The 13,861-nt window shown below is 38.5% G+C and overlaps 1 protein-coding gene across 2 annotated transcripts in view; it reads left to right on the top strand.

The window, feature by feature from the left end:
• Nucleotides 1-3,270: 3,270 nt before the first annotated feature.
• The window catches only part of clstn3 (calsyntenin 3), a 45,988-nt gene continuing 35,397 nt past the window's right edge, over nt 3,271-13,861 (top strand). For both annotated transcript variants that reach the window (XM_084727283.1, XM_084727284.1), the window contains exons 1-3: nt 3,271-3,411; nt 5,430-5,496; nt 12,701-12,823. In XM_084727283.1, the coding sequence (XP_084583409.1) occupies nt 5,430-5,496; nt 12,701-12,823 (190 nt within the window). In that variant the 5' untranslated portion in view covers nt 3,271-3,411. The remainder of the gene's footprint in view (nt 3,412-5,429; nt 5,497-12,700; nt 12,824-13,861) is intronic.

The following is a 13,861-nucleotide window of genomic DNA, read 5'->3' on the forward strand; positions in this document are numbered from 1 at the left end:
CTGTTAACTGCACCCGCTGGAGCATAAAATATATCAATCGTATTAGGGCTGCACATCGTGGTAAATTAATCATGTTGATTATTTTGACAGATATTATGATCGTGATCATTATAAGGCTGTTTTGTCACACAGCTTAACCAAAAATTGCAGCTTCTGCATTCTGGATATTACGATTGGCCATGTTGTGGATAATATATTTTTGATTAATTGTGCAGTCCTAATTTGCACATAATCAGTGCCCATATACATGTTTCTTATAGCAAAAGACGACTGGTGCATTTCACATAGTCTGTGAGTTAAATGTGAAAAAAATGTTAACCACCTGGTCGGGGGTGGATTCATTCATTTTGAGCCTTCCACATTTTCTGTTCTCTGCCTTTTTAAATCCTCGAATAAGTAAATCATAAAATTATATTTATGGTGGCGTGCGGAGGATGAATCGATGAGTCTCAAGGCCTCGGGAAAGATGGTGGTGGTACAGGTGGTGGTGCAGCAGTGGATACTTCTGTATCTCCTGCCAGACGGCAGCAGGGTGAACAGGATGGACCTGGTGTGTATCCTCCTCCTGTTCTTCCTGTTTTTTTTCAGCACTGCTGGGTTGCCTTCACTTCATTTTTCAACAGTCTGTGCACCACGGCAAGCTGTTTGTTTACTTGAATCGGTGACTGTCATCCTGAATCATTTCCACAGATGCACAGTAATATCATGGAATAGTCCAAGTTAGTGAGGAAACCCTGATACACTCATGAATGAAGCTTTCTGGTATCATTTTAGTGTATGAAAAAAGATAGAAATGATTAGCAAAAGGTTTTAAAAAAACTTGTGGTTAAATATATTTAAAATATTAAAAACCAGTGTCTCTTTCTAGAAATCATGACCTGGTTACTCAAGATAATCCACAGACCTTGTTGTGAGCAGTTTCATGTAGGAACTACTTTCTTTCTGAGGTGGAATCTACCGGAACTACTTTCTCTTTTGTTCTTACACTAAACTGCTCACAACAAGGTGTGTGCTTTTGATTTTGGGGTGAACTGTCTCTTTAAGTAAGATGCTACAGTAGTAATGTGATTACTTTGAGGTGTGTTTTTATTTACAGCAAATTAGTATGGCTAATTTTTTCAGTGTTAACAATTTCCCCGACCACTCTTACAACTGCACCCACCAGGGGGGACTGTAAAATATAGAAAATTAATCATACTGCAATTATTTTGACAGATATTGTGATTGTGATATGATTCATTACTAGTGGAAATGATCATTTTTGGAACATAAATGCTGAGGGGTGTCCAAGTCTTATTGCATGTGGATGAATCATCAACTATTGTTCAGTTATTTCTGGGTTTATGAAGAAGTGAATGTGGTGATCTTTAACCAGTTTTGCCGGGAGGTTTGACAACTGGAGATTTATATTTAATTTTGTTTTGTAGCTGAGACGCTTCCTGTGCGACTTAATATACAATGCATTAAGAATAATTATTTTCCATCATTGATTAAAATGCTGATTCTTTTCTCACTTAATTTATTAGTTGTTCAGACCATAATCACACAATATGGGTAAAAAAATTGATAATTTGGACAGATTTTGAGATATGATTCACAGTCAATTAGTGGGAATGACCACAATCTCAATCACAACATTCACATTCACTAAAGTAATAATAATAGTACTAATACTACTAATAATTATAATAATAAGGTAAATAAATAAAAATTGGTTGATGATGTGATTCATGTTTTGTTGTGGTACATGTTCTCTTACATCCGCAGAACCAGATTTATAGGCCAGAACATCTCAGAACCAGCACTTCAGTTCTTCATTATAGAACGTCACGCATTCTTCCTTTATTAATTGCAGTTTCAATAACATTTTGATTAAATTGTGCAGCCCTAAACTTCATTATTAATTAGTGCACATGTATGTTTCTTATATCAAAAGATGATTGGTGTATTTCACATAGTCTCTGAATAATGAAGGAAAATTAAATTTTTTTTTACAATTGCCCCCAAGTCTCCCCTACTTTTATTTAAGCAACATTTTCAGTTAGAACCAGACCGACATATAGGCCAGCCGATATTATAGGTCAGCAGAAATTATCGGCCTGGTATTGACCTATGATGGCTATACTGGGATCTGTATATAAGTTATTTGATATGCACCAATTTGAAAACTTTTTTGACAGGGCATAATGCAGATTGTTTTCTTTGTTTGTTTGTTTGGGGGGAGATTTTTTTGGTATAACAGGCAACATTTTATGTATATTTAGTCATTTTTTATAAATTCAAGTTTAATACATTGATATTCTGTCTTCTATTTGTGTCTTTTTTAGATATATAATTATAATATAATGATTAAAAAAAATATTTTTTAGATTATTTCAATCGTTTTTCTTTCAATTTTAATTTATTTTTTAATTAAAAAAAAAATACCTGTAAAAGTTTACTGTTTCACTGACCTAATGTCATTTTTGGATAACAGTAAAATATCTTGCCTCCTTTTGTCACATTTGAGGGATCATTGCAGATTTTATTTTACCTCTCTGATATCATTATCAGCAGCGGCTCCAAAAATCCAGTGTGGTCCGGCTCTGTTTTCAGTGCAGTACTTTTACTTGTAACGGAGTATTTATTTATTTTTATTTTTTTCTTATACTGCAGTGTCGTTACTTCAGGACAGGCTCTGAACTCCTCGTCCATCTCTGGTCCCAGTGCCTCCATGTGTGACAGGAGAGCACGGGGCAAAAGGGGGTGATATGACGTCATTTTGCAGTCTGGTTTATTATGGGAGAAGGCTAAGCTGTGGGAAATAAGGATATTAATATTGAGAGGTGGGGTGAAAAGAGAAAAAAAAAGGGTGTCAAGAGTGTCACCCTCATCAAGCAGGCTTGGAGCAGCAGTAACGTGCTGAGATGAATTGCTGTGTTGAGGTCTGAGTCACTCTCAATGTGCAGCAGGAAAAAAAAAACAAAAAAAAAAACAGCCAGAGCAGCAGTCTGGTACAGAGCTGCTGGTGGTGGAGAGAGGAGAGATAGAGAGGGGGAGAAGGACGCAGTGTGGGCGGGTTAAGAAACGCCGAGAGGGAGGGGACGTCAGCGTAATATTCCCACCGTTTTTCCTCCTCCTCTCCTCTCATCCTCCGTACAGAGCCGAAAAAACAAGGGCATCCATCGGTCTCCTCATCCTCTTCACAGCTCATCTGCGAGGCTAACGTCAGGCTGAAATATTTCCCCATTTCATCCTCTTTTTTTTTTTTTTTTTTTTTGTACCTGGAGGTTTGTGTGCAGCCTGCCCGTGGGGAGGGGAACTGCCGAGCCGAGCCGAGCCGAGCGGCAGGAGAGGGCGTGAGAGGCGGATGCTGCGAGCGTAGAGAGCTGGGTACCAACCAGGAGCATCACCGCGCACTCAGCCACCACGGTAATGTCCCCTAAAATATATATATATATATCTGCTTCAGCTAACCTTCATCTCTGCGACATATCCTCTCCTGACTCTGCTGTGAGCTCTCGACATGGCTATAGACGGTCATGGAGCCCCATAAACTCGCAGTGTGTGTCAATAACCAGCCTGTAATTAATGTCGCATAGCATGTTTCTTCCTCTGTGTAGCCTGAACAACCTGTGCACAGATGCATTTCCTCTCTTTTCTGATGTTATCTTTAATATGTATGTGCAGCCCTGTAGCCTATCAAGGACTGCAGCAGAGGAAAAGAGGCTTGTTATGTCAATGAGAGCAGCAAAAAAAAAAAAAAAAAAGCCTCCAAGGACTCATTTTTCACTTGCCACCAGACAGCAGCTGCATTTTTTTTCCCTTCTTACCTAACAAACCACAATTAAAACATGGGAAAACACCCACACGCACAGTCAGTCAGCCACATGCAAAACGTTTTCTAGTGACACACACTCACGACCAGGCAGGTACGTGCATGCTCCATCTATTCCAGGCTCTGCAACTGCAAGCATGTCAATCTGATTTTGAAGGAAAGCCAGAAAGCAGCATTATGGAACAATTATTGGTTTATTAATGCTGATTCAGTGCAGCTCTCTTACATATGTAGGCCTCCGAAGGTTACATACGTGACCATAGGTGTAGATTTTGGGGAGGGGGATGGAGGGGTTATTTCCCCTTTAATACTGATAAAATGTGCATTCATCGCCTCCAGTACAAACATGAAAGTAGGAGAGGACTTTTATTTTGACGAACCACTTGCCTGACAGCATCACTGCGTTATGTTTTATTATATTCTGGTTTTTTTTTTTATATATAAATAAAGACATTTTCACCATAAATCGATGCAGAAAAGGCACAAATTGGTGCATAAAAATTACTCAAAATTGTAGCAGAGGGCTTTTATTTTGACGAACCACTTGCCTGACAGCCTTTCTGCATTAAATTTCATTATATTTTGTGTTTCCTTTTAAAAATAAAGACATTTTTATTGTAAACTGATGCAGATTGTCACAAGTTGGTGCATAAAAATCACCAGAATGGTTGCACAAGACTTTTATTTCGACAAACCACATGCCTGACACCCTTAGTGCAATATATACCTTTTTATTTTGCGTTTCCTTTACATAAATAAAGACATTTCACTATATATTATATTCCATTAAATTTGTGCTTTCCTTTGCATAAATTAAGGCATGTCCTCTATAAACTGATGCAGAAAAAGCACAAGTTGGTGCATGACAAATCACCAAATGGTAGCAGAGGACTTTTAATTTGACGAAACGCTTGCCTGAGAGCCTTACTGCACTACACACTGTTATATTTTGTGTTTCCTTTACATAAATAAAGACATTTCCACCATAAATTGATGCAAAAAGGCACAGGTTGCTGCCTAGAAACCACCAGAATGGTAGCATAGGACTTATTTTGACAAACCACTTTCCTGACAGCCTTACTGCCTTATATTCCATTATATTTTCTGTTTTCCTTTACATAAATAAAGTCACGTCCACTATAAACTGATGCTGAAAAGGTACAAATTGGTGGATAAACAATAATCAGAGCTGTTGCACAGGAATGTTATTTTCATAAACCACTTGCCTGACAGCCTTAATGCATTAGATGCCATTATATTTTGTTTTTCATTTACATAAATAAAGACATTTCCACCAGAAATTGAAGCAAAGGCACACATTGGTGGTTAAAAAATAACCAGAATGCAACTGCTTGGTGTTCAGAATTTCCTGTGGGAGGACCCCTGCTCAATACGTGCCCCCCAGTGTTGAAACAAAACCTACGCCCTTGTTCATGACACATGTTTTGCTGCACAAACAGCATCTGACAGAGCTGGTCTGTGTCTGTTTCTGTTTCTCTCTGTCTTGTACCTGATCAGTTGTTGATGCATGTACCCCCTCTTCTTCCTCTTCCTCACCCCACCCCGTTGCCCCCCCCCCACCTCTACCTTTCCTTTCCTTTTCCTCCCTCAGATGGACAGAATGAATTTTCTCTCCTTCTTCCTCCTTTGCTTGACTTCGGTTGCCAATGGCAACAAAGGTCAGTTCCTCATCCTTTTTGACTGTTAATTGTGAAGTGTTGAGACGGTGGTGTACATCGCCATGGGAGCTCGCACGCAGACCTGTCAAGGTGCTCGGGAAGGGCCGTGGCTGATGACTTTATTGAAATTCCTCATATCTGCAATAACAACTAGACAGCTTCAGCGTAGGGCTGGACTGTTTATGATATGAGACTAGATATTGTTTTAGATTTTTTTATATCATGATATCTAAAGGCTGCATTCAGACCCTACTAGACTGTTCTAGCTGTTCCATTATTTGACTTTACCCACTTCGTCATTATATCCACTAGGGGTGTGAGAAATTAGCCTTCCTAAATCCTGCCTCTTTTGGAACATCTGTCAGCTTTCTCCCTTTTTGTACTCAGCTCATCTATGTTGAAAAGAAAAACAAATTTTCGAGATGGTTAAAAGATGTTACCGGACGTTTAAAGATGATATAGTCACGTCTTTAGATACCTGATGTTTGCAAAATACTCGCTAACTTGCTAGCTAATCTACATCTACTGTTAGCTAGCTAGTTACTTAGTGTTTTGCTCTAAGTTAACTAGCAGCTTAATCTGCATGTGTTGCCAGTTAGCTAGTTAGTGTTTTACTCTGTAATAAAATGCTAGCTAACTAGCTGCCTAATCTACATTAGTTGTTAGCTAGCTAGTTAAGTAGTGTTTTGCGCTGTAGTAAAATGCTAGCTAACTAGCTTCCTAATCTACATTAGTTGTTACCTAGCTAGTTAGTTGCTGTTTTGCTCTAGTTAACTAGTGGCTAATCTACATCTATTCTTAGCTTGCTAGTTAGTTAGTGATTTGATCTACATCACTTGTTAGCTAGATAGATACTGAATGTTTTTTTTCTGTAGTAAAACACTAGCTATCTTCCTAATCTACATCAATTGTTAGTTAGTTTGTGGTTTGATCTGCAGTAAAACTCTAGTTCAGTATCTAGCTAATCCACAGCAATTGTTAGCAAGCTAGCAAGCTAGCGTTTTGCTAGCACACAGTTCGGAAAAAAGGAAAGGAGAAATTTGACTGAGGTTCCGCTGGTACCAAGCTTCCTCAACTGCTATTTGAGCTCAGAGCAAATAGGGGCAGGACTCAGGAAGAGGCAATTTTGATATTAAATCAAAAATTGAATCGAATCGAGCAGCTATGTCCGTATTGCCCATTGCAGCTACTTTATATATTGTTGGGTAGTTTATTCTACGGCAACGCATCATGCTCTATATTGCCCAGCCCTACTTTAGTTTCCTCATTACATGAACATTTGAGATTACACACATGTATGTTTCTACATTTTGTGTTTCGTGACCCAGTGTGCATGTTGCCTGTTCTCCACCGGTGCTGTGTGACTCTGAGACAATGATAAATCTGTTTCCTCCTCTATAGCAGATTTATCATTGTGGATAACCATGACTCTGATTCAACATCATTGTTCCAATGATTATCATGCTGTGGGAAAGCGAATGAAACAGACAGCGAGCGTGGAGCGAGGGAGAATGTCGGAGGAGGAGGAGGAGGAGGAGGAGGAGGAGAGTGATGCAGGGAGGGAAGACGAGGAGATTGAGGGAGAGATGGAGTGTCAGAGAGAGGAAGGAGAGGAGAAGGAGCTGTGACAGGAGAGGACGTGGCCGAAAAGACGCAGGCTGATAAGGAAGGAGGAGGAGGAGGTGGAGGGAGGTGGTGGTACATGAGATCAGGTGACATGATGGAAAAAGGAAAAGGAAAAGCATGAGATACCGGAGCGTTTGTGTACATATATATATATATATGTATAAATGGTATATGTGTGTGTGAGACAGACGAGGAGGGGAGGGTGGGTGTCGTGGAGCGATAGAGTGACATAGAGAGGAAGAGTGCCAGGAGAGACAGACAGAGATGGAATGGGATGCCTCTCAATCTGTAATCCCGGATGTAATCCACGGGCCTGATGCTCAGATTAATGCTATATAGCAGGGCAGTAGGGAGGGAGGAGATCAGCCGAGGGGACAGAGGGCGGGAGATAAATGACCAAAAAAGAGACATGTCAGAGGACTGTGGAAATAGAGGAGGAGGAGGAGACGGTGTCAGGCTGGTCTTTGAGTGGAGACGATGAATACGTTTGATTAGGGCCGGGTATCAAACCTACACCACCTTTTTGATACAGAGTATAACTCATCTAAATATCAAAATGGAGAGCTTGGTCAGATTTGTGCTCTTTAAATCATGATTTTGCTAATTTCAGACTATTTCACTCGGGCTGAGTTCTTGTATGGCTGCTTGTATATTTTTGTTGAATTAAAAGTGTTTTGCAAAAGAAGAAGCAGTGGTAGAGGACATATTGAGATCTTTTATACAAGTGAAAGGAGCTAGGACTGCAACTAACAATTACTTTTCTTGTTGATTAATCTAAATTATTATTTTCCTGGTTATATTTTGTTGATAAAAAGGCAGAAAATAGGTTTTCTAGATACAAGGCATTGTCCTCAAATTGCTTATTTTGTGCGACCATCAGTACAAAACCCAGAGATGTTCACTTTATTATCACATAAGACAAAGAAAAGCTGCAAAGCCTCATATCTGAGAAGCAACAACTAGGGAGTGACAGTTTTTTTTTTTTGCTTGAAAAAAGTACTGAGAACCATTATTCAGTCATCAAAATAGATGAATCATCTAACTGTTTCAAAAATAACAATACGTCAATACAAAAGTACCGCATTACAAATAAAAATCTGTGGCTGTATTATAGAAACTTTCTATCTTAAGTGTGAAGATGAATTTGATATTACAGAAGTAAATCCTAACTAACTTTAAATCTACTACAAGGGGATTTTAACTGCTTATGAGACTGTTTCAGTTTATTACTGATTTCTCTATATGGCCTACATAAACAAGAGATTTTTATTTTTATTTTATGATAGAGGAAATACTACTGGTTTTGTCCACAGGGGCTTTCAAAATGAACAAAATATAAAAGTTCTTTGTAGTAGCTTCAAGAATCCTATCTTGACTTACTTCATCCTATCTTGAATCCTAAATACTCAATCCATCATCACTTAGCAACTTTTACTACTTTTCTTGTCTTGAGGAGCTAAAAAACATTGTAACTGTTGTTTTTTCTCATTGAAACATACTGAAATATACCAAAGATTGAGGAAAAAAATGTCCACTTGTTTATCCTCAGGTTTTATCTGTAGATAAATCCAAAGCAATAAGAGAGCAGCCGTACAGATTAAACAACTGAGCTAACACTACTGTTAGCTACTGTTAGACAGTGATGGGAATAACGGCGTTAAAATAAAACGCCGTTACTAACGGCGTTACTTTTTACAGTAACGGGTAATCTAACTAATTACTTTTTCTATCGTTACAACGCCGTTACCGTTACCAACACGCCGTTACTGCGCGTTACGGAAGCTACTCACTGAAGCTGTCATCCGATTTAGCTCACACAGACAGAGGAGCTGCAAATGTGTTTTTTTTTTCCCTTTGGTGAGGGGGGAGGGGAGGGGCAAGATAACCGCCTAAGTAATGATGATTGGCTAAGGTAGAGTAAGATTTCATGTTAAGCCAATCAGAGACAATCAGGTGGGCGGGTGTTTACACACAAACCCAGCACATAGCAGCACGCACACACGAACTATCAGAGATAGCGAGTCCGGAGTCGCAGGGAAAGACGGCGTTTTCGAGGTGGAAATACAGGCACTACTTTGATCTCATCGAGGTAAAAGGTAAAAATGTACATGTTGAGTGTACATTATGTCCCAGAGCAAAGAGTTTCTCCACGTCCGGTGTAAGCAACTCCAATTTAATGAAGCACCTCTCGACGGCACACGCTTCTACTAAACTAGTGGCCAAAAACACTGTTGACACCGGTAATGATGATAGCAGGCCAGGTGCTGTTAATGTGAGCTCCGCTAACAAAGAAGGACACGGAGCCACGCCGTCCAAGCAGCAAAAGCTGGATTAAAAAAAAAAATGTAACGCAATAGTTACTTTCCCTGGTAACTAATTACTTTTATAGTGGAGTAACTCAGTTACTAACTCAGTTACTTTTTGGGAGAAGTAACTAGTAACTATAACTAATTACTTTTTCAAAGTAACGTGCCCAACACTGCTGTTAGATAACACTATCGTTAGCTACTGTGCGCAAACACTACCGTTAGTGAACACTTTTGTTAGTTACTGTTAGCAAATACTGGTAGCGAACACTATCATTAGCTGCTGTTAGCAAACACAATCGTTTACGACTGTTAGTGGACACTACCGTTAGCTGCTGTTAGGGAACATTATTGTTAGCTGCTATTAGTGATGACTAGTGTTAGGGAACATTATTGTTAGCTATTGTTAGTGACCACTAGTGTTAGGGAACACTATTGTTAGCTGCTGTTAGCGGACACTGTTGTTTGCTACTACTGCTTAGTAAGTTAGCTGCTACTACAAGGTGAAAAATGAAAATTGGGACAGCTTAACAGTTATGCTAAAGTTAGAAAAGTTTATTTTGGATTATGGAAAGGTAAGATGTTTGTGTAATACACATTTCCTATTTACTAACATTGATTTAGCAACTACTTGTCCGTAATAGTTGCCAAACAGCTAAGACTAAGTTAGGAAGTTTCTGTAATACAGCCCTGCATTCAAAGTTTGACTTGTATGTATTATATTAGCAAAATTTGCTTAAATAACAACTTAGCAGCTTGAACTAATCATGAGACAGCAAAATGGTCTCTTTCAGAGTGGAACAGCCTTTGACATTATTGAATTATTGTTATTGTATTGTGACTGCGCCAGCAGCTTTTTAATGGATGAGTTTAAGCTAATTAAAAAAAAAAATTAAAGTTATATCTGTCGAATAAATGTTGTGAAGCAAAAAGCACAGTATTTCTCTTTAAATCCGGTGCGGCCAAAGTTTAAAGCATAAAATAGAAATACGCTAGTAGGGCTGAACAGTTGTTTTAATTGAAATTAAAAATGAAAAATTGCAGCATAGCAGAGTGCAATATCTAAATCACAGAAACTGCAATTTTTTTGATTAAGGAAAAATATGTGCCAAAACAGCATTATAATTAAGTACTGCTGTGCTGCAGAAAAGTCCTCACCTACAAATCTTCAGTCCCACTAATTGTGAATCATATCACAACCACAATATCTATCAAAATAATAACAATATGATTTTTTTTTTACCATATCATACAGCCCTATATTCAAGTAAAATACCCCCAAATTGTACTTAATACAACACTTTAGTTATTTGTACTTGTATCAAAAAGTTATAAAATTAAAGTATCATAAAAAGTATTATCATATTAGCTCTATAATCGTAAAATTTCAAGCGACACCCGGCCCTGCCTTTGAAGAGAGAGAAGTTAGATCAGATTCAGAACATTTTCCTCTGTTTGCTCTATTTTCACAGACGAGATGGTGAAATTAGTTCCAGTCAGATTTTCTGGAAAATTCACTGTGTAGACAACAAAGCAATTGCTTAACACAAGTCTTGTGCGCCTGTGTCTGATTTCAGACTCTGTAGCTGCAGCGCTCGGAGATTGAGGACAACAGAGGGGAGGCACTCCGGCTTTTGTTTTTGCTCTTTGCTGAAGTGTAAAATCGTCATCCTTCTGGCTCATTAACTTGGCCTTTGATCATTCGGCGCTGAACATTCAGCACAGGGATGAATAATTAATTCGCAATTAAAGGTTAAATTCACAGTAAACCTCAGGCATTTGATTTCCACTCTGCTGTTTTTCTTGTGTGTTATTGTGCTTTGCCTGTGGCGGGTCAGTTTGTCTGATTGATACGAGCGATACAGGCCTCTGTGTGTGATCAGGTGAAATCTGATTGGCTTTAATTACACCGACGACCAGGGAGGTGCTGCCTGACGTCACGTCTCTACAGTCTCACAAATAATTAAGGTGTTAACTAGAACTATAAAGTGCTCTATGGCTCGTCCCCATAGCAGAACCCTTTTTGGTTCCTGGCAGAACCTTTTGGGACTCTTTCAGAGAGTTCTCTCTAGAACCTAACAAAAAGGGTTGTACCTAGAACCATCTGTGAGAGGTTTCATCCTGAATCTGTAATGACAGGTTCTACAGAGAACCCTTCTCGGGTGTTATGGTTCCAACCAGGGATTACCATCCAGAATCTTTCCACCATTTAGGCGCCAGAGACGATCTTTTTATTTTCCAAGGGTTCCGACTAAAACTATCGTTGGGGGTTCTATCAAAAATTTACTATCCCAGCTTTGTTATCTAGAACCCACCCAGGAGGTTCTACAGAGCATTTTTTTATATTACAAGGGTTTTATTTAGAACCCATCAAGATGGTTCTACCAAGAACTTTTTGATTTTCCTAGGGTTTTATCTAGAACCCACCACAATGGTTCTACTAAGAACCTTTTTATATTCCAAGAGTTTTATCTAGAACCTACCAAAGAGTTCCTACCAAGAACATTTTTATAATCCAAGGGTTTTATCTAGAACCCATCAAGATGGTTCTACCAAGAACCCATTTATATTCCAAGGGTTTCACATAGAAACCATCCATCAGGACCCCTTATAAGAGGTTCTACAAAGTACACTTCTATGGTGTACCACCATCTGGTTGCTAGAGAGAACCTTTTTATTTCTGACCAAAACCATCACTTGAGGGGGTTCTGTTGAGTACTTTTTTTTTTTATCTTCCAAGGGTTTTTTAGTGAACCCACCAAGGGGATTCTATAGAGAACATTTTTATATTCCAGTGATTTTATCTAGTTCTACCGAGAAGGGTTTTATCTAGAACCCACCAAGGACGTTCAACAGAGAACCCTTTTATATTATGGTACAAAGAGCCCTTGACAAAAAAGGCTTTCAGCAATCACTGAAGAACTCTTTCTTCCAGAAAGAGTTCCTAGGATTGAAATGGAACCGTTTGACAAAGAATCCTCGACTTTCTTCAGAAAGCAGCCCTTCAGGAAGAACCCTTGTTTGTAAGAGTGTGAGGTTAGAAAAGAAGAACGAGGGGAAATCTGCGAGGGTGTGAATGTGATTGAACTGTCTTTGTGGTCACACACACACACACACACACATGCATACATTGTGTATTTTTCCACTCATGCACACTCTCACCATGTCCTTGCCTATAATGGAGTGTTAAAAATAGACACGTTTGGTTCCTTCTAATTGCTCCATTTAACCCAAAGCCTCTTTGGTTCTCTCCTCTTCTCTGTGCCGTTCAGCCAATAAGCACAAGCCATGGATCGAGACAGAGTACCAGGGGATTGTCATGGAGAACGACAACACCGTGCTGCTCAATCCCCCTCTCTTTGCTCTGGACAAAGATGCTCCACTACACTACGCTGGTAACACCAACTGCATCGAACTGCACGGAGAAATACAGGAGGACAGAGCTGAAAAATATTTTAACTATTTGATGAATTTGCTTGAGAATTGGGACAAAGCGACATTTTGAAGGACTCTTGGTTTTTACTCCTCAGTTATTCAAATATAAAAATATATTTTAAAAGATCAAACTCTTCCTAGTGATTGAATTTTTTAATAAATGTAGACGTCAGCTCTGTCAGATGGAAAATATAAAGGACATCTTAAAAAAAAAAAAAGAGTTGACAAAATGTTACATTTTTTGTTAAATTTCTCAGCATAGTTGTGAGTAGTGAGTAGCCATTTTATTTTCTTAAACCCACAAAGAGTTCTCTTAATGTCAATCAAAACATTTTAAGCTATTATTTTTATTTAGCTTTGATTTAAAAAGGCTACAGACTTGAGATTTTATGGTTGAGACACCTGATTGCAATATTATGTAATGAATTTATCAAAAAAAGACATTTGGGGCGCAGCTTTAAAGGGCCAACATTTTTCATAAAAAATATATTTAAAACAAAGATTATATATATATTAGTGCATTTTTGTACCTATGCTATCAGTAGGTATTATTAGTTTTATATTTTGAAGGTTCTCAACATATTCACAAATAGTTTGAAGCTATGAATTCTTGTCTGCAACAGAAGCTAAGAAATGACAAAAAATAAAGCCAAGCAAAACATTTAATAAATGACATGTTTCATATAGATATCGTTAAAGAAAAAAAGGACCAAATATTGGAATTAGAGTGTTGTTCTCAGCAATATTTAATACTTTTTTTGAGGGGGAGGACATTATTTGTCCCACTTCTCAAGAATGAGTGTTAAACATCCAGAGAAATGTGAAAAATAGGTCAAATCAAGTGCTCGCCTCGCCAAATTGAAAATGATCTCACCAGGCCATGCTCCGGCTTTAATAGTAAACATGACGCTGATTTTTGGAGCTATCACACGGCTGCCATTTCCAGCCACATTTCCCAATAGACGGTCTAAATATTAAAGGCAGTGTATTCAGTCACA

Source organism: Lutjanus erythropterus, chromosome 9 (assembly GCF_056507025.1).
Source record: "Lutjanus erythropterus isolate fLutEry1 chromosome 9, fLutEry1.hap2, whole genome shotgun sequence".
NCBI classification, from domain to species: Eukaryota; Metazoa; Chordata; class Actinopteri; order Lutjaniformes; family Lutjanidae; genus Lutjanus; species Lutjanus erythropterus.